This window comes from Pongo abelii, chromosome 18 (genome assembly GCF_028885655.2).
Source record: "Pongo abelii isolate AG06213 chromosome 18, NHGRI_mPonAbe1-v2.0_pri, whole genome shotgun sequence".
NCBI classification, from domain to species: domain Eukaryota; kingdom Metazoa; phylum Chordata; class Mammalia; order Primates; family Hominidae; genus Pongo; species Pongo abelii.
The window spans coordinates 81,272,041-81,295,948 of record NC_072003.2 but is presented as its reverse complement, the minus strand read 5'-3'; the positions used below and the strand labels follow the sequence as shown (position 1 = coordinate 81,295,948).

Sequence of the window (23,908 nt, the reverse complement as noted above, 5' to 3'; positions counted from 1 at the left end):
GTACAGTGAGGGAATAAACTTCTGGGGTATTTTGTTTTGTTTTGTTTTTGTTTTTTTTTTTTTGAGACAGAGTCTCGCTCTATCGCCCAGGCTGGAGTGCAGTGGCGCAATCTCGGCTCACTACAAGCTCCGCCTCCAGGTTCACGCCATTCTCCTGCCTCAGCCTCCCGAGTAGCTGGGACTACAGGCGCCTGCCACCATGCCTGGCTAATTTTTTTGTATTTTTAGTAGAGACGGGGTTTCACTGTGTTAGCCAGGATGGTCTCGATCTCCTGACCTCGTGATCCGCCCGCCTCGGCCTCCCAAAGTGCTGGGATTACAGGCGTGAGCCACCGCGCCTGGCACTGCTGTTATTTTTAAGTCACGAGTTGCGGTACTTGCTACGGCGGCCCCAAGAAATGAACATGGGCTCCATGAGCTGGGGCAAGACGGTCACAGTCTCAGTCACTCCTCTCGCTGATCCCATCAGGTAGTAAAATAAGCCCCATTTCAGAAACAAGAAACAGGCCCAGGGAGGCAAGGACTTTTCTCCTAACAAATCCAGGGACCAGAATTTCAACCCAGGCCCACCTTGGTAAATCTCTAGCATCTCACACTACACATGCAAATATACACACAATAAATGAGATTCCAGCAATCAGAGAATATTCTAGATGCTACAGGTGCACAGTGGAGGCAGCAGTTAATTTATGTTCGGCATTACCATGGAGGGTTATGTGGTCAGATTCTACCTAACCAAGGGACAGGGGTTGCACTGGGCCTTATCTCACTCTGGGCAACATCCCAGAACCTTCCCACCCAGGGAGGGCCAGTGAGGTCAGGAGAAATAGCTGTGTTGTTAACCACTGTGCCCTCTTGGGTCACGCACACATTTACTGGATGAGTGACTAAAATAACAGATAAACTTCCTCTGGTAGCTAAAAGGCTGCAGAGAAACGTCATCTTTGAGTCAGGCCCCAGGAGAAGTTACCAGCTAGACAAGAGAAGGGGCCATGCCAGAGGCGGGGGTCACGGAAGCAGGGGCCAGGGCACTAAGAAAGGGAGGGAAAGGAATGGAGTTTTCCCACGTGGCTGGAGGCACACGCCCTTTCAGAACTGAAGCTGGTCTTACGCACTCAGTGGTACTTAGGCTGTAGGAACCACTTGGTTCTGGAAGGCCAAGGGTAAAATCTCATTAATAGAAAAGCTAGGCAAGGCACAGTGGCTCATGTCTATAATCCCAGCACTTTGGGAGGCCAAAGCGGGTGGATCACTTGAGTCCAGGAGTTCAAGCCTAGCCTGGGTAACATGGTGAAACTGTCTCTACAAAAAATATGAAAATTAGCCTGCATGGTGGCACACGCCTGTGGTCCCAGGTACTCCGGAGGCTGAGGTGGGAGGATCATGTGAGCCAGGGAGTTCGAGGCTGCAGTGAGCCATGATTGTACCATTGCACTCCAGCCTCGGTGACAAAGTGAGACCCTGTCTCAAAAAAAAAAAAAAAAAAAAAACAAAGAGAAAGAAAAGCTAACCAGAGATTCAGAGATTCTATCTAACTTCTCCACAGTGGACTCTCCTCTTGCCAGCCACTGACAATGAGAATAAACTGCAAGATCTCTGAGCTCCTCCACAAACATCATCACAGAATGCTCATCACTCACTTCCCCCATGCTCACACCCATGTAAAATCCAGCAGAATAATCCTTCAATGTCTTACTGGATCACAGGAACAACCATAGATAGGTTAGCAGGCTTCTCAATTTTCTTATTATTTGAAAGTGCTTTCTATTTTTACGTAAGAATGCTGTAACCATGGGGGACTTCACAGGTTTGATCAGGAGGTAGCAAGGTAGCAGTCACGTAGCCAGGTATTAAATTACAATACTGGCAGATGACTTGATGTGCTGTGTGAGGTCTGCTGCAAAATGTGAGAAAAGGGACTTCGGTGAGGGCAGCGACAAGGGAATAATGGCTGAAGTCAGCTGATGATACATGGGGGTCTGTTATGCTGTTCTCTCTACTTGTATATGCTTTACATTTTCTTTAATAAAAAGGATTCAAAAATTAAGAAGTATTCCATGGCTATGCGTCGAAGTTGGGCAGAAAATCAAATCCTAGCTCTGCAGCTTACTATACCGCATTAAGCAGGCCTTCAGCAAAGTAACCTCTCTGGACCTCAGTTTCTTAATCCCTAAAATGGCAATAACAACAGTAGCTCTTCCACAGGCCTCTAGGGGGGAATTAAATGTATACAAAACACATAGAGCAGGTTGGGCATGATGGCTCACACCTGTAATTCCAGCACTTTGGGAGGCCAAGGCGGGAGGTCACTTGAGGTCAGGAGTTCGAGACCAGCCTGGCCAACATGGTGAAACCCCGTTTCAATTAAAAATACAAAAATTAGCCAGGCATGATGGTGCATGCCTGTAATCCCAGCTACTCAGAAGGCTGAGGCAGGAGAATCGCTTGAACCCGGGAGGCAGAGGTTGCAGTGAATCAAGATCGTGCCACTGCACTCCAGCCTGGGCAACAGAGAAAGACTCTGTCTCAAAAAAAAAAGAAGAAAAAGACAAAAAAAAACACATAGGATAGTGCCTAGCATATAGTCCACCTGAGAAAATGTTGGCTATCAACTTCGTTAATGATACTGTTATTACAGCCTAGTTAGAGGTATATCCCCTCACCAGGGAGACACAAACATGAGATTACATTTCTTACCCTCCTGCTGCGCCGAACTTTTGGAAACTTTGAGGCTCGAGAGCTGCAATGTAGGCAGGTGGTTAGACACAAAGAGGAACTAGCAAGCTCACGATGGAAACCATTTGGCTACTGATAAGCATGAACCCACTCCCTGGATTTAGTTCTGGGGATTATGAGTCACCATAAATAGCTCTGTCTCCTGCAGGAGCCTGAGAAATCCAGCTAGGCCCTCCTTCCCCCCAAATCACAAAACGGGTACTTTTCTCTGCCCTGTGCTTCCAGCCAGGAGCAGAAAGTAAACAATTTGCTAACAGGTTAGGGGGATGGGCATTTACCTACACAACAGCAGTGAGGTTCTTAGAGCTGGCCAGAAACCATCTACATAGCTTGGGACTTTGTTATTCAAATCTGTCATTAAATTAAATTTAAAAACTTCAGTGACCAAACTGGAGAGTTATACCCTCGAACAGTGGAGATGAGGGTTGCCAAAGCAAAACTTCTTTGGGGTCAGGTAAGCAACATAAATGAGCAGATAGAGCTGTGTGGGGCTGGGTCAATACAGAGAATGTGGACCGTTCCATGGCGAGATGTGACCCTATTTATAGCCAGATCTCGATTTTTTCCCTAAGGGAAGCCAAAAATCTAGATTTTAATATATAATATAATCTCTCAAGTTTTAAAGGTAGGCAATTAATCTTTAACATATTTAAACCATTAGATCAAGTACAACCAGGTGCAGGCTCAATGTGGCATTCTGGCCACCAGGGGTCAACCTTTGGTATCGGCAGAATCTTTCCCATACAAAGTTCCACACGGGGCAATCTAGGGCACCCCAGAGGGTTCTGATATTCTGTAAAACTCTGATTCCAATTTATGTTTCTCCCTCATAGACACAAACACACAGACTAGCCTTAATAACAGCCATAATTAAAGTACAGGTTGAAATACCTCTTATGTGGAATGTTACCAAAGTGGAAACCACCAATGAATGGGTTAATCTGCTGGCAGGTGAAACAGCTTTTGTGCAAATCTTTTTTTAATTTTTAATATTATTTAATAATACAGACGGTGTCTCACTATGTTGCCCAGGCTAGTCTCAAACTCCTGAGCTCAAAGGATCCTCCTGCCTTGGCCTCCCAAAGTGGTGGGATTACAGGCGTGAACTACTGCTCCCAGCCATGTGCAAATCTTATTTTCAAACTTTGCCTGACATCTGTCTGATAACGTAGCATCTTGAAATTTCAAGGTAAACTATTATTTTTTTAAAAAACTGTTATTTGCAACTACTTATCTTGAGGAAATCGAGTTTTTCTCAATCCTGGTCAATTGCATAAGATGACAATCGTCACCATTCCAAATTTCATACGCACACTGTCATCATTGTTCTATGACATGTTCTGTGTTCAATGACACATGTCATTGTTCTCAAGGACTATTTTTAAAGCTACAGGTTTTAACCCTTAAAAGTATTCTGATAAGCTTTTATGTATCATGGTTTTTGTTGTGGTTGTTACAGTTTCCTGTTTAAAGGAAAGGGGAAATAAAGAGTTTTAAAAGTTTTATAACCATTGATCTCATTTAATACCTTCATTTTATAGAAAAGGCTAAGTGAGAGGACACAGATGGCTTCCCCCAACATCACTTGGTCAGTTAGAGGTCAAGTTGGTCTAGAATCCAGTTGTCCCAACTCCCAAGCCTGCAATCTTTCTATTTCATTTGGCAAACCAATAACTAATTATCATATATGTGAAAAAATGAACACATTGCAATTCAATGATCCGCTCTATGAAATATGTTTTCCCCAAATCTGGGCAGATAGGAAATGGCCCTCCCATTTCTCTACCTCAGATACATCCAAAGTCCCATGGCCAGTGGTCACCCATCAGGTGGCCTCACTGTGTGGCCAGCCCACAGCCCTGCATGCAGAAAGCAATTAATGACTGTCTTCTAGGAACATTCATGCTCATCACTTAAAAATGCCTGTATTCACAACTCCCAATCTGCCATTGCACAGAGGAGAAGACTGAGGCTAGGAGCAGTCAGTGGCTCACCCAAGATCATGCAGCTAATTGGAGAAACCACAGCCACCTGACTCCAAGTTCCAGGTACTCCCCACGCCCTCACAGCTTTCCCTGGGAACTCTTTTGCAGTCTGCAAAGCCCCTTCCTGACAGCAACAACAGCAGCCCCTACTTGTTGAATGTGTGCCACCTACCAGGTACTGTGCTAGGTGCATTGCATAGAATAGTCTCAATTTTAAAACTTTATGCTCTATGGAACTTTTTATTGCAAAGATAACATGTTACTTGGAACATATCACAGAAAATGAGCTGTGCAAAGAAAAGGTAACTATCCTTCCTGCCTGCCATCCCAACCCCTTCCAGCACACACACAAAATCAACATTAAATGTGAGGTGCTTTCTTCCATACTCTCTCCCTGCTCATAAAAATGAGCAAAAGGAGGATTATTGCATTCTCTGTTTTTGTGTTTGTTTTGAGATGGAGTCTCGCTCTGTTGCCCAGGCTGGAGTGCAGTGGTGCAATCTCGGCTCACTGCAACCTCCGCCTCCCAGGTTCAAGTGATTCTCCTGCCTTAGCCTCCTGAGTAGCTGGGATTACAGGCGCACACCACCATGCCTGGCTAATTTTTGTATTTTTAGTAGAGATGGGGTTTTGCCATGTTGACCAGGCTGGTCTCAAACTCCTGACCTCAAATGATCCACCCGCCTCGGCTCCCAAAGTGCTGGGGTTACAGGAGTGAACCACTGCACCTGGCCTGTAGTCTATGATTTTTAACAAAATAGCAGACCTAACTCCTCATGTAAATCTGCTGCTGGCTTTCCTCACAAAATGTGACAAATATCATCTCAGATTAACGGAAAGAGAACTGACACATGCTTCTTAATCAGCTGCATAATGTCACATAGTATGGATAGACCATAATTTACCCAGCAACTCCTCCATTGAGAGACATTCAGATGGTGCCCAGGGACTTTGCCAGCATAAGTAATGCTGCAATAAACAATCTGATAATATTCTTAGGCCCCGATGTTTTCCCTTTCATAAAACAGAGTCCCCAAGATGCCACTGTCAGGTCAAAACGTACACCGTCTTAATTTTTAAATAGTCTATTATTTTAATCAAAAAATACGTCCTCATAAAAAATACGAATAAAAGTATATAAAGGGCTGGGCACAGTGGCTAACACCTGTAATCCCAGCACTTTAGGAAGTGCAGGCGGGCGGATCAGTTGAGGTTAGAAGTTCGAGACCTGCCCAGCCAATGTGGCGAAACCCCATCTCTACTAAAAATACAAAATTAGCTGGGCGTGGTGGCACACGTCTGCAATCCCAGCTACTTGGGAGGCTAAGGCACAAGAATCGCTTGAACCCGGGAGGCAAAGGTTGCAGTGAACCAAGAGCACACCACTGCACTCCAGCCTGGGCAACAGAGTGAGACTCTATCTCAAAACAAACAAACAAACAAATGTGTAAAAAGAAGAAACATATATATAATTCCTCAATCTGGAGATGGCTATTAATAATAACAGCCATTTGCTAAATTTCCTTTCAGAATGAAATAATGCAGTCGAGTGAGTTGCACTTTTTAACAGACTCAGATCAAATTCCAATCAAACTTATGGCCATTCACATTTCCACCAGGAAGGCATATGAACACCATTTCTCTACATTTTGCCCACAGCTCTGTCATGGTTAAAGATTTTTGCCAATCTAATGGATGAAAATGGTATGCTTTCGTCATTCTCATTTATATTTCATTGAGTAAAATGGAGATTCAACACTTCTTGTGGGTTTCTTAGGAACATGCCAGACTTGGAAATACGTGGAAAACAGAAACATCACTTGATCACTTGCTCAAAAATCATCTTACCGATTTTTGCTGTTCAAACATAAGTTTTTTATAGAAGAGATGAAACTGTTCAAAGCTGAGCTCATCTTTGTGTGCTCCTATATCCTGTAAATATGAAAAAAGTGACCACATGATTTTTGATGTCCACCGTAAGAATGGCTCCATGCTATTTATAGAATAATTTTTATTTCAGAAATTGCATGCTATTTTATTGGCATGCTGAAGAGACAGCTATGACCACATTGTTTCAGTGCCATGGCTTTTGAAAGGAAAAAGTCATGCTATTTAACATGGCTTTTCTACAACACTGGCTAAAATCAAATGCACATTCCTCTGAATCAAAACCCTCCACACGTTCCCTAATCCCCCTGTCTGGGAAAACATACTCACAGAGACACCTACCAAGTAAGACCCTCCTTTGAGCCCCAAAAGGGAAGAGTCTCAGCCAGGTTTCCAAGAGACATGATGCGTAACTCCTCCTTTTTTGGGCAGAAAACACTCTCTTTGGACTTCCAACTTCAGACATATTTGTAGAGTATGTACATATAGGTCATTTTGTAAAGCATTGGGAGTCAGACAGAACTCAGCTCCAATTAATTGCTTTATGGCTTTGGGAAATTTCCTTGACCCTCTCAAACCCTCAGTTTTCTTTACCTGTAAAATGGGAGAACCACTACTACGCTCCTAGGGCTTCCCTGAAAGTGAACAACATACCTGCAAAACACCTGGTTCAGTAAATACTTGATAAAGAATTAAATGGCGACTGTGTAGCAATCAATGGTAAATGCTTCTCCCATCTCTCTCCTCTTCTGACCTACCCTTTTCTCTTTTTCTATTCTTGGATTAAATGTGGAATATTGGGGGCAGGTCAAAGGATGCTTGATAAGCAATAAAATGGGATAATTTTTCAGGAGCTCATTAATGCATTAATTTTCCACTGAGGAACCTTGTAATGGAGCTGATATTGACAATGGGCATTGGAGTCCTCCAACTGGGGCTATTTGGATGGAAGGTTGCTCATTTCCTAAGAAGAATGAGTATTTCCCTGTAAGCAAAAATCGGTGCTCATCGTCTCCATCCTTGCCTCACCTGCTCTACTATATCCCATCACTCATGGAGTGGCTTTACTGCCCAGACCCACCAACAGCTTGATTACACAACAAAATAAATTAAATGATGTATGGAAGGATGGATGGTTGGAGAAATAGAAGAAGAAAAAAGAGCCAACTCTGACAGCTACACTACCAGGACTTGCATACAAAATGCCATGGTCCTGGTACCCTACACAAGGAATCTTTCATAATATTTTCCAAAAGACATACATACATTCATTTCACCAGGGAAAAAATGGGCTGCAGTATGGTCAGGGAAATAGGGAAAGCTGGACTAATGGAAAACAGGTCTGAGGGTAGATGTTCTAAGTCCAACAGCTCAGTAAACATGGTCTTTATTGATTACATCCTCTGCTAGGATTGAGACTATGGTCCTCAGATATGTCTATGATCCCTGTGTCTGAACTAAGATGTACTCTGGAGGCAAAGGATTTTCTTGCGCACTATTCCACGGAACTCAAAGGCAAGTCACAGCTTCATGAGAGAGGCTAAGTCACTCCGCATTCATAAAATTCCCAGGATGAGCCATGAAACTTACCACAAACTTATCTTTAAGGAACTTGGCACTGCTCACTTTAAAGTTGATCAGGGGCAAGATGGTCTTCAACTCTCGGAGACTGATGCTGCAAAAGAGGGAGACCCAGCTCTGTCACCTTGAGGGTTTTCAACGGCACAGGATTTAGCTGCTCCCATCAGTTCCCACCTCAGGCAGCCCTCTATGAGAGAGCCTGGTCAACAGTTGTTTACGGACCACTAACAGGGAAGAAGACACTGAGTCAAGGTAAGGGTGACACTTCAATGAGCAAGGCTCAAGGAATGTCCATGGATATGGGTCACACAGGAGGCTCACAGGGTAGGGTGATGCCCCAGTGAGGAGGGCTGGTCTCCACCCTTCAGGTATGTCCAGGGACATAGGTCACATAGGAGATTTCTAGTGTACAGTGATGCCCCAATGAGGAGGCACCTACACTGGAGATCCCCAGTATAGGGTGATGTCCTAGTGAGAAGGGCTGGTCTCCACCCTTCGGGAATGGTCATGGAGGAAGGTCTTGCAGGAGATTCAGTGTGGGCAGAAAATGGTGTCAAATGACCAGATAATCTCAATTCAAAATGGCCACAGAAATGCCAAAGGCCCAATATAGGCGTTGACATGATGTGATTTCTGCCCAGCCCTCTGAATGTCAAAGTGAAGAAATTCAATGAAGCTTGGTAAACAGCAGGAGTAACTATGACACTCTTCATGTAGCCAAACGCTTTGTCACCTAATTAGTGACACACATGAATGGATGAACAAGACTCCTACTGACTCTACCTGCCACCCAGAGGAACCAAAACCACAGAACGGGCTTGGCAGAATCAGCCAGGAAAGACCCAGCTGAGCTTGACTCTAGTCTGACACTGTGAAGAGACAAGAGAGATGCAGAGTAAGTGGGGACCCCCTGCACCCCCAAAAATAAGTAAAAAAATAAAGGTTTCTTTTAATGCCACTGGGGTTCAGAGCAAGGCAAGGTTTCTAAGAGCCAGAGAGGGGAAGTGGGAAGGAACAAGGCCTACATGAGCACCTACTGTGTGCCAGGCTGCCCTGGGGTCATCCAGGCATTAAGGTTGCCTAATTGTTCACCAGATTCTACCTTCTGCCAAGTACACATGGTTGACCCCCAGGGCTCAGAACAGCCAAGGGTGGGGTGTCACATGGGTACACAACTCAGGGCTTGGAGCTGGATGGCAGGCAGCAGAGCCTGGATCTGAATCAAATTCCAGTGCTCGGTCACAGGAATCTGCATGAGTGTTTCTTCGAAGCCACATAGTGAGGTTCAGCTTAAGCGGGAAGCAAGGGCCAGGCACGGTGGCTCATGCCTGTAATCCCAGTACTTTGGGAGGCTGAGGCAGGCGGATCACGAGGTCAGGGGATCAAGACCATCCTGGCTAACACGGTGAAACCCTGTCTCTACTAAAAATACAAAAAAAAATTAGCCAGGCATGGTAGCAGGTGCCTGTAGTCCCAGCTACTCAGGAGGCTGAGGCAGAAGAATGGCGTGAATTCGGGAGGCGGAGCTTGCAGTGAGCCGAGATCATGCCACTGCACCCCGGCCTGGGTGACAGAGCGAGACTCCATCTCCAAAAAAAAAAAGAAAAGGGAGGGAAACAAGGGAGAACGCGTCCCAGGCAAAAGGAGCAGCAGCAGCAGTAACAATGGTAACAAAAGCTGAAACTTCAATAGTGCTTATCAGGTGACAGGTGTTGTTCTAGATGGTGCCTTATATGCATATTAACCTGTTTGATGTTTGAACAATTTTACAAGGCAGGTACCATGATCATCTCCATCTTCCAAGTGAGGAAACTGAGGCACCGATCAGTTTGGTACCTTATCTGTGCTAGCCTCAAACTCCAACTCAGTCTGACCATAACGACCACACCTGACTGCCTCCAAGCGAGTAGCTCACACAAGAAGGACAGGTGAAATTAGTGGGGTGGGTGGGTCAAGAATATGAGATCCAGACCCTTCTGGCTGGAGCCAAGTGTCCAGCAGAGCTGAGACAGAGTGGTCAAGAGAGGAAGCTCGCCCCAGCTTGCAGGAGAAAACCGCCCAGTTTCCCTGCACCATCCTCCCAGCTTCTGCTGTGGCATGCGGAAGGAAGTAGCACGTCACTGCCCAGCCGCTGCCCTGGAGAAGGTCCAGTGTGACTCTGGCCATCCTGTGTCCCCACCTCCAGCCTTTTCCTCTGGTTCCAACGGCCTCTGTAACAGCAGAGACTTCAACTGACAAGATGCTCCCCACCCACTTACTGGTACCACAGGGACAGCACCCATGGCTTTCACAGACAGACCTTGAGGGCAGAAAAAGTCCCTGTTGGGCCAGCTGGGGCTGGCTGGGCAGAGCAGCCAGCAAGCTAGGGAAGTTGCCCCAGGGGCTTGCAAGAACCTTTCTGCCTCAGCCCTGGGGATGGTCCAAGGAACAGCTGCGCCAGGGCAGGATGAAGGTGGAGGAGCAGCGGGAACAGGCGCTGCCAGAGCAGCAGTGAGAGGGGTCGTGGGGAGAGGAGCCAGATCATGCTGGTGCCCCAGTGGAATTCATCCTGGGAGCAAGGGAGAGGTCAGGGTCCCCCAGGAGCCCAGGCAGCAGCAGGGCAAAGGAACCATCCCATGTCCAGGAACAGAGAGACTGAGGGGCCTGGGGCGCCAGAGCAGCTGCTCAAGAACCAGTGGAGAAAACCCAGGAACCAAGGACATGAGCATCCAAGCACCTGGGACATGGGAGCCCACCTGGTCCAAAGGCCTCCCCTTACAATGTAAACACTGGAGGCTGAGAGCTGCTTTGGGCTCCTAGCGCTGGGACAACCTCACCCGATTTCCCCCTAGGCGAGCCCCTCCCTCACTCCCACCTCTGGGTGTGTGTGTGTCGTGCTGCACAGCCCGACCAAAACCAGCACAGGCAGGCTGAGCCCCCATTGCTGCAGGGGAGGAAGCCAATGGCTCAGCTTCACCCCTCTCTGCAACCTGCCATTCCCTAAAGAGAGTGCCTTGCCCAGGTCAAAGCCCCTTCCAAGGCAACCAGCTCTGACCCGGTCCACGCATGGGAATGAAGACCTGGCCCTCTAGTCTCAATCAGGACAGCTCCACAGGCCATGCTCAGAGCTCCCCGTCAGATCTGCCCAGGGCATGGTTGTGACTCCCCGGCCGCCTGTTCCAGCTGCCTTCCCTCCCCCAGGGTGACGACCCTGCACTCCCCAGTAAGACTCCTGCACACAAACCTACATCTCAGATCATGTTTCCTGGGGGCTCAACCTAGGGCTGTGGGTTAGGAAACAAGGGAATCCCTTTGGGGAAGGACGGCAACTATTCCCTGAATGAGTTACCAACAGCCCGTCCCTCTCCCATGGCAGACAGCACGGAATAATCACAGTGTCCTCCCTGCTCAGCCTGGGAGGCCCCCCGGGGTTCTTCGACTCCCGCACCCAGGCAGCCATCACCAAACGATTAAAGATGGCAGCCCCGTGACACTTACCAGCCACGCTGAGGCTGGGCCGGCACCTCCACTGCCCCCAGCTCTTTTGTAGCAACAATGGCAATAAGAAACATTCGTCAAGTGTTTACCATGAGCCAGGCACGGTCCATGCACCCTTCACATATTAACTCCTGAACTCTCACATCTGCCCTGGGAGGCGGGAACTATTATTTTATCTTTTACACATGAGGAAACTGAGACCCACAGAAATCAAATCATTTACCCCAATTCGCACAACGAGTTAGTGTGAGATCTGAGATTTAAACCTCAGCACTATCTGACAGAACTTTCGACAATGATGGAGACATCTATGCTGTCTGAGGTACTAGCTACTAGCCACATGGGGCTGCTGAGCCCCTGAAATGCAGCTAGTTCCACTGAGGAGCTAAGTATTTTATTTCATTTTGTTTTGTTTTGTTGGAATGGCCACCTGTGGTGAGGGGTGCCCTGCTGGACAGCACAGCCCCAGAGTTCTGCTTCTCTAAGTAGCTCCCAGGCCAGCATCTACATCACCTGGGGATTTGCTGAAATGCAAATTCTTGAGCCCTGCCCACCACCTACTCAATCAGCCACTGTGAGGTGGAGCCCAGCAGCCTCCACTTTCACAAATCCTCCAGGGGATTCCGATGCATGCTCAAATTTGAAAATTGCTCTCTAGACAGCCCTAATCTTCAACCCCAGCTTCACAGCAGAATCTTATTTAAAAAATTTTCAGTGCCAGAGGCCATGCCCAGAACAGTAAAATCCGAATCGCTACTGGTGTGGCTCTGCTAAAGCTCCCCAGGCGACTCTAACATTCTGAAGTCTCAAATAGGAAGCCTATTTGCATTCACGCTGAATGAGATAAATGGACCCACCCACCTGCCTTCCACCTGCAACCCCCTCGCCCTTTGCCACCTCCCGGTAGAGTATTTCCTCTGTCCCTGCCAGGGCTAAAGGACAAAGGGAAGTGCACATTCTGCTTATGCAAATCCAATGTTATACACCAAGGGGGCAAGGGCAGAGGAGGGAAAGGAAGTAAGTGTTGGTGAGGATATGAAGAAAACAGAAACCTGTGCATTGCCTTGGGAAGGTGTAGCTGCTACAGAAAACAGTATAGCAACGCTGCAAAATAAACAGAATTACCATTTGATCCAGCAATTCAGCTTCTGGATATATACACAAAGGAATTTAAAGCAGAGACTCAAACAGATTTGTACACCCATGTTCACAGCAGCACTATTCACAATTGCCAAAACGTGGAAGCAACTCAAGTGTCCATTGATGGAGAAGTAGATAAACAAAATGTGGTCTATCTGTACAATGGAATATTATTCACCTTAAAAAGGAAGAAGATTCTAACACATGCTACAACACAGATGAAACTTGGAGACATTACACTAAGTGAAATAAGCCAGATACAAAAGGATGAATATTAAATTAGTCCACTTATATGAGGTACCTGGAGCAATCCAATCCAGAGAGACAGACAGTAGAGTGGTGGTTTCCAGGGGCTAAAGAGAGAACCAATGGGGAGTTACTGCTTAATGGCTGCAGAGTCTCAATTTAAGATGATGAAAAAGTTCTGGAGATGGATGGTGGTGACAGGAGCATGACAACATGATATACTTCATCCCACAGAAGTACATATCTAAGAACAGTTAAAATGATCAATGTTGTTCTATGTTTCGTTGTTGTTACCACAATAAAACAAATTTTAACATTTGTTTTTAATTTTTTTAAATCATAAGGTGATTGGTCAGGGTGGGGAAAGGAAGATTTCTGCATTTCCCCCAGCTCTCAACAGCACAATTTTTTTTGTTTTCGTTGTTTTTGGTTTTGTTTTGTTTTATTTTTCTTTTTGTTTTTGTTTTTGAGATGAGATTTCACTCTGTTGCCCAGGCTGGAGCTCAGTGGCACAATCATGGCTCACTGCAGCCTCTACCTCCCTGGGCTCAGATGATCCTCCCACCTCAGCCTCTCAAGTAGCAGGACTACAAATGTGCACCACTACACCCAGCTACCTTTATTGTACTTTTTGTACAGACGGGGTTTTGCCATGTTGCTCAGGCTGGTCTCCAACTCCTGAGCTCAAGCGATCCACCTGCCTTGGCCTCCCAAAGTGTTAGGATTACAGGTGTCAGCCACCATGCTCGGCCAGTAGCACATTTAAAAAAAAAAAAAAAAAGGAAAAGCAACACCAGTGGGGAAAGTAAGTCTGCAAACCCTGGTGCCACCCCTGACAACCTGGGCTGCTTCAGTCAAGTCACTTAACCTCTCTGGGCCTCAGTGTCCTCACATAGAAAATGGGTCTGAAAGCACCTAGCTCACCCGTCAGCCAAGAGCATATCCTAAGGATGTAAAGTGCTTATTACAGCCATGGCTGCAAAGCAGGCTATAAACAAATGCCCGCTGCCACCATTTGCCTCTAGAAAAGTCAAAAAATGAAACAGAGTGCTTGGGCCAAGCAAAACACCTAAGACTTGTCCATTGCCCGGGCTGGGCCAGCCCTGAGCCTGCCCCCTCTTGCCTTCAGTCTTTCCTCTGCTTCTGTGACTCCTTTGTTTTCCTTCAGGAAACACGATTAGTCTCGTGGGTGACAGGAAAGGGCGGGAAATTGGCAGGACAGAAGTTAGTTGCTCTTTCATTGGCACCTTGGTCAAAGTTTCTTTTGCAAATCTCCCTCCAGGCTTCCCAGAACCACGGGAAAGGTGGGATTTTCCACATGTTGACAGAGAGCAGGGCTCTGCCCACTGGGAGGGAGATGGAGGAGAGGAAGCCGGTGAGCACGCAGGGATGAACTCAGTCCAGAAACAGAAAAGGTTCTCTCTGCAGAGGGTCCTGGACCAGCCGATGGGAAGATGGATCTCTGTGCAAGACTTGCCAGAATCCCTCCTGAGCAAGAGGGTGGTATCCATTTCTTGACCTCAGAGATGAAGAGCCGACTTCAGAGGCAGATTGGCCACACCATACCAGCACCGCGTGGAGAGAGGCACTGAGGGTGGCTCCCTCTCTCAGCCCTGTGCCAATCTCAGCTATGAATCATCATAAGCCACGGAGAAAGAAAACTCAGAGGTGGCATCACCTCCGAGGCTGAAAGAGACCAGTGTGTACCAAATCTTCCAACACAAGGACCTCATTTAATCCGCCTCAGTAACACTAGAGGGTGGCCCAGCGTGGGGGCGCAGGCAGGGCATGTTGGATGAGAAGAAGAGGAGGGAGAGAAAGGCAGGTGGACAGAAAAACATGGAGTGAGCTAATGGCTGACCTAATGTTACTAGACTTTTAACCACTTCCTGGTTAAGAGTTCCAAATCCTCCCATCGGGCATGTGAAGAAACCAGGGAAGCTCACCCAAACCCTGAAGCCAACAAGTAACAGAGGACATTGACCAGACACGAAGTCACCTTCAAGATGGAAAGATTTTCAAGAACAAAATAAGAGAGCTGATAGAGTTTAGTTATTGGATATTAACTAGGATAATGACATATCTAGATGGGATAATGACATATCCACATAGGATAATGACATAAATAAACCAAGAATGAATGAAAGGAATATTTTACCAAAAAAATAAGGTGTCTTATGTGAACCTAACATGAGACAAGGACTGAAGAGCTCAATGCAATCCCTGGCATGCCAAATACACGGTTGTTCAATAAATGGTAGGGTTTTTTTGGTTTTGCTTTTGGTTTGGTTTTTTTGTTTTTTTGTTGTGGTGGTGGGTTTTTTTTGTTGTTTTTTGTTTGGTTGGTTTTGTTTTGTTTTTTTGAGACGGAGTCTTGCTCTGTCACCCACGCTGGAGTACAGTGGCACGATCTCAGCTCACTGCAACCTCCAACTCCCGGGTTCAAGCAATTCTCCTGCCTCAGCCTCCTGAGTAGCTGGGACTACAGGAGCATGCTACCATGCCCGGCTAATTTTTTGTATTTTAGTAGAGACAGGGTTTTACCGTGTTGCCCAGGCTGGTCTCGAACTCCTCAGCTCAGGCAATCTGCCTGCCTCTGCCTCCCAAAGTGCTGGGAATACAGGTGTACACCACCGCGCCTGGCCAAATGGTAGTTTTTATCATTACATTATTAAGAGCTGAATCATACCTCAATAACATAATGAATTAAAAATGCTCAACCTCACCCATAAAGAAAGCAAGTTTAAGCAAAAACACTTGGTTGCCTCAGTTGCAGATGAACAAAGATCAAAGTCTAATGGCACAATAAATCATCAGGAAAGGGTGCCCTCTTGCCCCACTGGTAGAAATATTATACAAATTGCTACCTCTCGCTATTAAACTATTAGACCAGCAAACACTGCGCTGCTGGTATTCGTTTCTGAGAATTTATCCTACTCACAGCCCCCCAAATGAGTTTACAGAAAGATAGACCCAAAGGTTTCCATAGCAGCATTAATCACAGTAATAATAAAGGATTGGGAGCAGCTCTCTGTGCATCAACACGGAAATGATTTCTGAAATGACAATGCATTAATCTAAGGAAAAACCAAAACCACATTTGCTTTTTTTAAAAAAATGTCTGGGTAAGACTTCACCTTTGCAAAAAAAATAATAATAATAATAAATAAGCCAGGCATGGTGAAGCACACCTGTAGTTCCCAGCTACTCAGGAGGCTGAGGTGGGAGGATCATTTGAGCCCAGGAGTTTATGGCTGCAGCGAGCTATGATTGTGCCACTGCACTCCAGTCTGGGCAACAGAGAGAGACCCTGCCTCTAAAAAATAATAATAATAGTCTGTCATAGAGCTTTGTGCAGGACTGATAGGGAGCTTCTCCAAGAGGTACTTTTAAGTGAAAAAGTAAACTGAATACACGTTATCACATCACCCAACACATCTCTACCAGCCCTTAGAACCACCTGGTGGCCGGGCGCAGTGGCTCATGCCTGTAATCCCAGGACTTTGGGAGGCCGAGGTGGGCGGATCACAAGGTCAGGAGTTCGAGACCATCCTGCTGAACACGGTGAAACCCTGTCTCTACTAAAAATACAAAAAAATTAGCCAGGTGTGGGGGCGGGTGCCTGTAGTCCAGCTACTTGGGAGGCTGAGGCAGGAGAATGGTGTGAACCCAGGAGGCAGAGCTTGCAGTGAGCCGAGATCATGCCACTGCACTCCAGCCTGGGCAACAGAGCGAGACTCCATCTCAAAAAAAAAAAAAAGAACCACCTGGTTTACTTCTTCAATTCAAACTGGTCAGTCTCTCTCCTGTCACAAAGCATGGGCTGGTGCCATCAGGACTGTGGTTACTGCTGTATTCCCAGGATATTAAAGGTGCTCAAATATTTGTGATGAGGTCCGAATGCCCCATGGCAGAGATCATCTCTGAGGCTAGACTTGAATTTTCCGCGGAATAGAGGCTCCCTCCAGGAGGAGGATTTTGTCATCCTCAATCCCAGGACCCAACATAGCATCTGCAGATCACATTGGACACAGTGAGGACCTTGCCCCCAACAGGTCATGCTCCCACCCCCTTGGAAGGTTTAAAGAAAGAATGAAGATCAAAATCCAAAGTGATCAGAAGAAAACTAAATGACTTTTACCTGTTTCTTCTGGTTTGATCCACAGAATATATCTGCTTTCTCAGCCAACTGGAAAGAAATTTGAGACAAAAGAGAGAGAAAGAGAAAATTTAGAAAATAGCACAAGTCTAAGTGAGTCCTACAGGATGTGCACAAAAGGAACTGGAACCAAAAGGAGGAGTCTTCCAACTTTCTAACAAGGGCAGTTTGGGAAGCAGTTTCCTCCTAGTAGCGGAAAAGGCCTATCTAAGGCAAGATTTCAACTCAAAAAGGCCAGGTTTCTTTACATGGACAATTCCTTCTGATGATAGTCATTAATCCCCAAAAAGCTAGAAAGAAAAATAGTACAAAGTAGAGGATTTTGATTTAGTGGAAGTAAAATAACTTACATCCCAATGCCCATCTAGACTCCCATGACACTAAAGAGACAGTCTTGAGGTCTTCATCAACCCAGGAGGGAGTGATAGGTGGAAAATTCCAGACCTTATGTCTGTCCTTTCATCAGTCCACTGAATCTCTTATTAAATACTTTAAGAATGAAGCCCTGTTTTCCCCAACACATACCCCAGGAATGTTTCTATCTCGAGTCCAATGCACCACTCACTCCAATAGGCCAAGGCTGAAAACTAGCACAGGGAAACGCACTTATTTGAAAAACCGTAGAGCTCCAACCGCTACTAGGCACCCATTGCATACAAGACACTCAATGAGCCTCAAAAAACCAATGTCCCTTTTTTTTTCCCCTGTAGCCCATGTTGGCTAAAGGCAGCAGAATAAAGGAATCAGCGACTATGCAAATAAACAGGCAAAAGCCAATTACCTCTCGATAATGGTGGGTGTGGACGCATTCATCGCTTCTTGGTGTAAGATTTTCAAGCCAGAGAGCCAATTAACTGCATCTTCTTTAGAGTCAGCTGGAGTGGAGAAAGGGAACAGAAATGTTGTGTTAATTCCTGGGAAGATGTCTGCTTACAAAGCCCGGCCCCATACAGATCACAAAGATGGGAGAAGCCTCTGCTGGTTTCTAGTTTTGCAGGAGGCAAAGAAAGCATCCCCTTCACACCTTCATGGCTCTAGGACCTGCTTTTTGTCTGAGATGGGGCCACACATTCATGATGAGCTTTGCACCACAGGGATGACAAGTGGGTTATTTCCTGTGCCAAATGGAATCAGCTAAGAATGGAGGGAGTGGTGAGAACTATCACTATGATATTGTTAACATCATTTGAGCACTAACTATATATATATACTAGACATTGTTCTAAGTGTTTTTCCTATATTGATCCCACAAGGGAAGTACTATTATATTCCCATTTAACACACGGAGAAACCACTGAACCTAAGATAGGTTCAGTGATGTGTCCAAGGCCACACAGCTCCTAGCAGCCATTACAGACTGAATATTTGCATTCCTTCTGAATTCATATGTTGAATCTCTAACCCCTGAGGTAGGGCCTTTGTGAGGTATTTAGGTTTCAATGAAGTAATGAGGGTGGGGCCTCCATGAGGGGATTAATGCCCTTTTAGAGAAGAGAAAGAGAGACTAGGGCTCCCTCTCTATCCATGCACACCCTGAGGAAAAGCCATGTGAGCACAAAGCAAGAAGGTGGCTGTCTGCAAGTCAGGAAGAGAGCCCTCACCAGAGCTCAACCATCCAGCATCTTGATCTTGGACTTACCAGCCCCCAGAACTGCGAAAAAATAAATGTCTGTTGTTTAAACCCCCAGTCTACAGCATTTCTTTATAGTAGCCACAGGACACTGAGACAGTGGAAGACACAGGATTTTAAACAAGAATCCATTATCTTACCCTGGCAGCACACTGACTCCAGGGATGAAAAAGCTGAGGAATTCAAACCCAGGCGTCCAACTCCAGAGCAGAGTTTCTCAACTCCAGCTGCTCAGGAGAATCACTTGAGGGCTTTTCAAAACCCCAATACTTAGGTCCCACCCTAAAGTAATTAAACCAGAAGAGAGGGATGAGGGAGACATCAACAGGTGGAAACACCTGCCTGATGCCAAAGTATATCAAAGGTTGAGTGATCAGTCTCCTCTGCTGCTATAACAAATGACCACAAACTTAGTGGCTTAAAGTAATACAGATTTATTTTCAGACCGTTAGAGAGGCCAAAAGTCTAAAATAGACTGGTTGTATGAGATCTCTGGATTCCTTCTGAAAGCGCTGGGGAAGAATCTGTTTCCTCGCCTTTCCCAGCTTCTGCAGGCTGCCTACATTCCTTAACTCATGGCCTCTCATCTGCTGACCTTTGTTTCCATCCTCACATCTCTTTCTCTGGGAATGACCTTCCCGTGTATCTCTTATAAGAACTCTTGTGATTCCACTGGACACCCAGATAGTCCAGGATATTTCCTCAATTTAACCTCAAGATCCTCAATTTAACCACACCCGCAAAGTCTTCTTTTCCATAGAGGATAATATATTCACAGGTTCCCGGGATTAGGACATGGGCATCGTGGGAGGGCAGTATTCAGCTTCCCATGAATAAGTACCACTGGCTTAGGGATTTAGCTTTTTGTTTTATTAAAGAGTGTTAGCTTTTAACCCTATGCTAACTAATAAAATGCAGGATCTGGAATAATCTGCACCACAACCCTAAGCAGCTGTCAGTATCTCCCCTGCTTCTAATCAAGATGGCACAGAGGGACAGCAAGCAGAGCTTGCTAATACCCAAGAGAGTATGGCTTGCTAATACCCCTGGTTGGTATTACCCTTGCTAATAAGCAGCATTGAGGAGTGGTTAAGAGCTTGGCATCTGGCAAAAGGAAGATCATAGCTCAAGTCCCACTGCACCACTTCAGGGCTGTGTGACATTCAGGAGGTTACTTAATCCTACTCTGTGCCTCATCTCACCTGTAAAATGAAGCTAACAGTGCAAACACCTCATGGAACTATGAAGCCTCTCCTTAAGCACCAGGTGGTACTTTATCAGTCTGTAAACCCATGGCAGAGACTGCTGCTCTCATCTTCCCACATAGATGCAGAGGAAACTGAGGCTCTGAAGGGCTGAGTTTGTCTCAGAGCCAATAAGTGAAAAGATGGAATGTGAATCAAAATCTTGACCATCATTGTGCTGACCTTGAATTTAGGGTTCCGGAAGAGGGACCCAGAGTGGGATATATATCAAAGTTCACATCCTGGCTTCCAAGACCCGGGTTCTTCTGGTCTCCTTACCAAGTTAAGAACGGGGGTCAGGGCTCAGCCTGCAGGTGGGGCTAAGGAGACAGAGGTGTGAAGCTTCACTGCCACGGGCCTTGCCCTCCTACCCCATCTCTACCAACTCCCCCTCCATATCATCAATCAGACATTCGCTCCTCATTTCCTACATCCGACATGCTATTTCCCTCCTCCAAGCCCTGGCACACACCACAGCCTTTCCCTGGAGGACCCTCCCTCTCTTTCCTCCAAACTCCTACTGAAGCCTCAAAACCCACTGTAAAAGTCACCTTCTCTGCCAAGCTTCCCTGGAATTAAACATTCACAGCACACTGTATCATGCTTGCACTAGGTCTTATCCCAGTGCACACATCTGTCTCCCCAAGCAGACTGAGAGCTTCTTAAAGGCAGCACCAGGTCCCATTCATCTTCCTAGCTCACTGGCATGTACACAACCTAACACAGAGTATAGGCTCAAAAGACGTGTAGTAAAAGAATGAAAGAGAAATTAATAAGTTATTTGACCCTAAAATAAATGTCCCTGTATTGCTCAACTTTGAGAGCTGCCTCACCCACTCTGGTCTATTATAATCATATTTATTTTCTTAATTAATATATATATACTTCTAAGTCAATGAATTCTAGGACTGAACTTGAAAATAGCTACAAGCTTCTGCCCCTGAGTAAAGTGAGGAAAGTGCATGTGTGTGTGCAATAGAAGATCTCAGGACAGTTCCTGCAGATCAATCAGATTTGCTGAGCCACATCTGCTGGAGGAAAACAGGTTACATTTTTCTTTTTTTTTTTTTTTTTTTTTTTTTTTGAGACAGAGTCTTGCTCTGTCACCCAGACTGCAGTGCAGTGACGCAATCTTGGCTCACTGGTTCAAGCAATTCTTGTGCCTCACCCTTTCAAATAGCTGGGACTACAGGTACGCACCACCACACCCAGCTAGTTTTTGTATTTTTAGTAGAGATGGGGTTTCACCATGTTGGCCATGCTGGTCTCAAACTCCTGACCTCAAGTGATCTGCCCACCTCAGCCTCCCAAAGTGCTGGGATTACAGGGATGAGCCCAGCCTACATTTTTCATCCAACAGAGCCTGGCCTTCAGGGTTAAAACTATCTAATCATCACTTATTCAGCTCTCAGCATGAGCTAGAGAGACACTTAACATACTCCTCACAATACCGCCATGAGATAGGCATTATGATTCTCCCCATTTCACAGCTGAGCAAACTGCAGCTCAGAGAGGTTAAGTCACTCACCTGAACACACACAGCTAGAAAGGGGCAGGGCTGGGATTCAAAACCATGATCCCAAATACACATCAGTGAGCAGGCAGGGGTGAGCATTCTGCTATTAGTGAACTTCTTCAGGAAGAGACTAGGCACAGAGAAGGAGAAAGGCACAGAAACATGCACCCACCTGCCAAGCTGAGCGTGCTGAGGACAAACTGAGTGCCATATAGGATGGTGAAGCAGCAGTCTTCTTTCTGGCGAACTGCTTTTGCTCGCTCGAAATCTTTGGAGTTCTTCCCTGGGCGGATTTCTTTTATTTCCATGATATCCACTAAAATGAAATTAACATGAGCCAATTAGAAGCTGGAGTTCACTCCACCTGAGGATGCAGCCACACAACTGCAGCCCAGGCACAGCCTGGCTCCTTCCTTCCCCAACAGGATCCCACAAAGCTATCTCCGCATGTGGACTCAGTGCCCCCTCCTTCTGGAAATGGACAAAGGGCCAAAAGCCTACCCGGGCATTTGCTGCCACCCCACAAACCCCTGGAGTATGAAGAGTTTGGGGTTTCCACTCACCCTGTTTCTCAGACAGACACATTTTAAACTAGGACAATAGGACAATTAATTTTTGTAATGCAACTCAGATTTGAGGAAATAAGCACAGACTGTTCTACCAAAAAAAAAAAAAAGAGACCAAATTGATGCTCACTAGAGATCACTCTAGGCAGCCTAAAAGTGCCAACCATCTGGTTGACCTTGACCTTGACGACCTTTTCCCTTGAGTCCCAAAAGCTACAAATGCTCTGTGGCTCAGTTGAAGGGGGAAAAGAAAATGAAGGCACTGAATAACTGCTTCAAATTCAAAATAATAATAAGAGGCCAACTCCAGCGTTGGGGATGGTCACAGGGGTTCTGGATATCACAGGGCCTATGGGAAGAGAGTGGTAAACTATTACTCTGGTAACAGTCCAGAGTAATGGACTGTTACTAACGGGCCACAGCCTCCAGTATTTATGCCTTATATAGCCAGCTGCCCTTCAATCAGGTTGTCTCTGTGACCTGTTTTAACCAATAAAATGTAGTATAAATCAGGGATCCCCAACCCCCGGGCCATGGACCGGTACTGGCAAGTGAGCACTACTATCTGAGCTCTACCACCTATCAGATCAGCAGCAGCATCAGATTCTCATAGGAGCACAAACCCTATGGTGAACTGCACATGCCAGGGATGCAGGTTGTGTGGTCCTTATTGGAATCTAATGCCTGATGATCTGAAGTAGAATAGTTTTATCCTGAAGCAATCCCCCCACTGCCCCCACCATCTGTGGAAAAATTGTCTTTTACGAAACTGGTCACTGATACCAAAAAGGTTGGGAGCACTGGCATGCTGGCATAAATGATGCTGTGCCAGTTCAGGGTCTAATCCTTTTTTTTTTTTTTTTTTTTTTTTTTTTTTGAGACAGGATCTCACTCTGTCACCCAGTCTGGAGTGCAGTGGCATGATCTCAGCTCACTGCAACCTCTGCCTCCTGGGTTAAAGCAATTCTCCTGCCTCAGCCTCCGGAGTAGCTGGGCTTACACTCTTGCGCCTCCATGCCCGGCTAATTTTTGTATTTTTAGTAGAGATGGGGTTTCATCATATTGGCCAGGCTGGTCTTGAACTCCCGACCTCAAGTGATCTGCCCGCCTCAGCCTCCCAAAGTGCTAGGATTACAGGCGTGAGCCAGCGGGCCCGGCCTGGGGCCTAATCCTTAAGAAGGCCTGGTACCTTCCATTTTGTGCTCTGGGGGAAGCCAGCCTCTGTGTAAGAAGTCAGACTACCTGGAGACCACCATGCTGTAAGAAGCCCAAGTTAGCCCTATGGAGAGGCCATGGATGAAGAATCAATGCCCTCAGCCAACAGCCCAGCTGAGCCCCCAGCCAACAGCCACAGAGCACTGGACCATCTTAGAAGTGGATCCTCTGGCCCCAGTGAGCTGCCCCAGCTGACAACATGTGGAACACAGACAAGCTCTCCCAGTCCCCACCCATGCCCAGATTGTAGAAATATGTGCAATAAATAAAATGATTGTTGTCTTAAGCCACTAAACACTGGGATAGTTTGTTGTATAGCAATAGATAACAGAAACAAATAAGAAATCCTTCCTTTCTGCAACTTCTGCTGCCATGTGACTCCACGTACTCTGGTCAAAACCTACTGGGCCAGGATGGCAACCTGGCTGACTCAAAGGTGACTCCCCCTTCCCCCTACAAGATGACCAGTGAATTCTGAACTGGCACACAGGCACAAGCTCAACAAGCTCAACCAGTCCCTTCTTTC

The 23,908-nt window shown here is 46.2% G+C and overlaps 1 protein-coding gene across 2 annotated transcripts in view; it reads right to left on the bottom strand.

The window, feature by feature from the left end:
- PLCG2 (phospholipase C gamma 2) overlaps nt 1-23,908 on the bottom strand; it is a 177,361-nt gene that overhangs the window by 80,516 nt on the left and 72,937 nt on the right. For both annotated transcript variants that reach the window (XM_024233949.3, XM_054534193.2), the window contains 5 exons: nt 21,774-21,917; nt 17,993-18,086; nt 17,194-17,241; nt 8,199-8,283; nt 6,570-6,653 (listed from right to left, as the gene is read on the bottom strand). In XM_024233949.3, the coding sequence (XP_024089717.1) occupies nt 6,570-6,653; nt 8,199-8,283; nt 17,194-17,241; nt 17,993-18,086; nt 21,774-21,917 (455 nt within the window). The remainder of the gene's footprint in view (nt 1-6,569; nt 6,654-8,198; nt 8,284-17,193; nt 17,242-17,992; nt 18,087-21,773; nt 21,918-23,908) is intronic.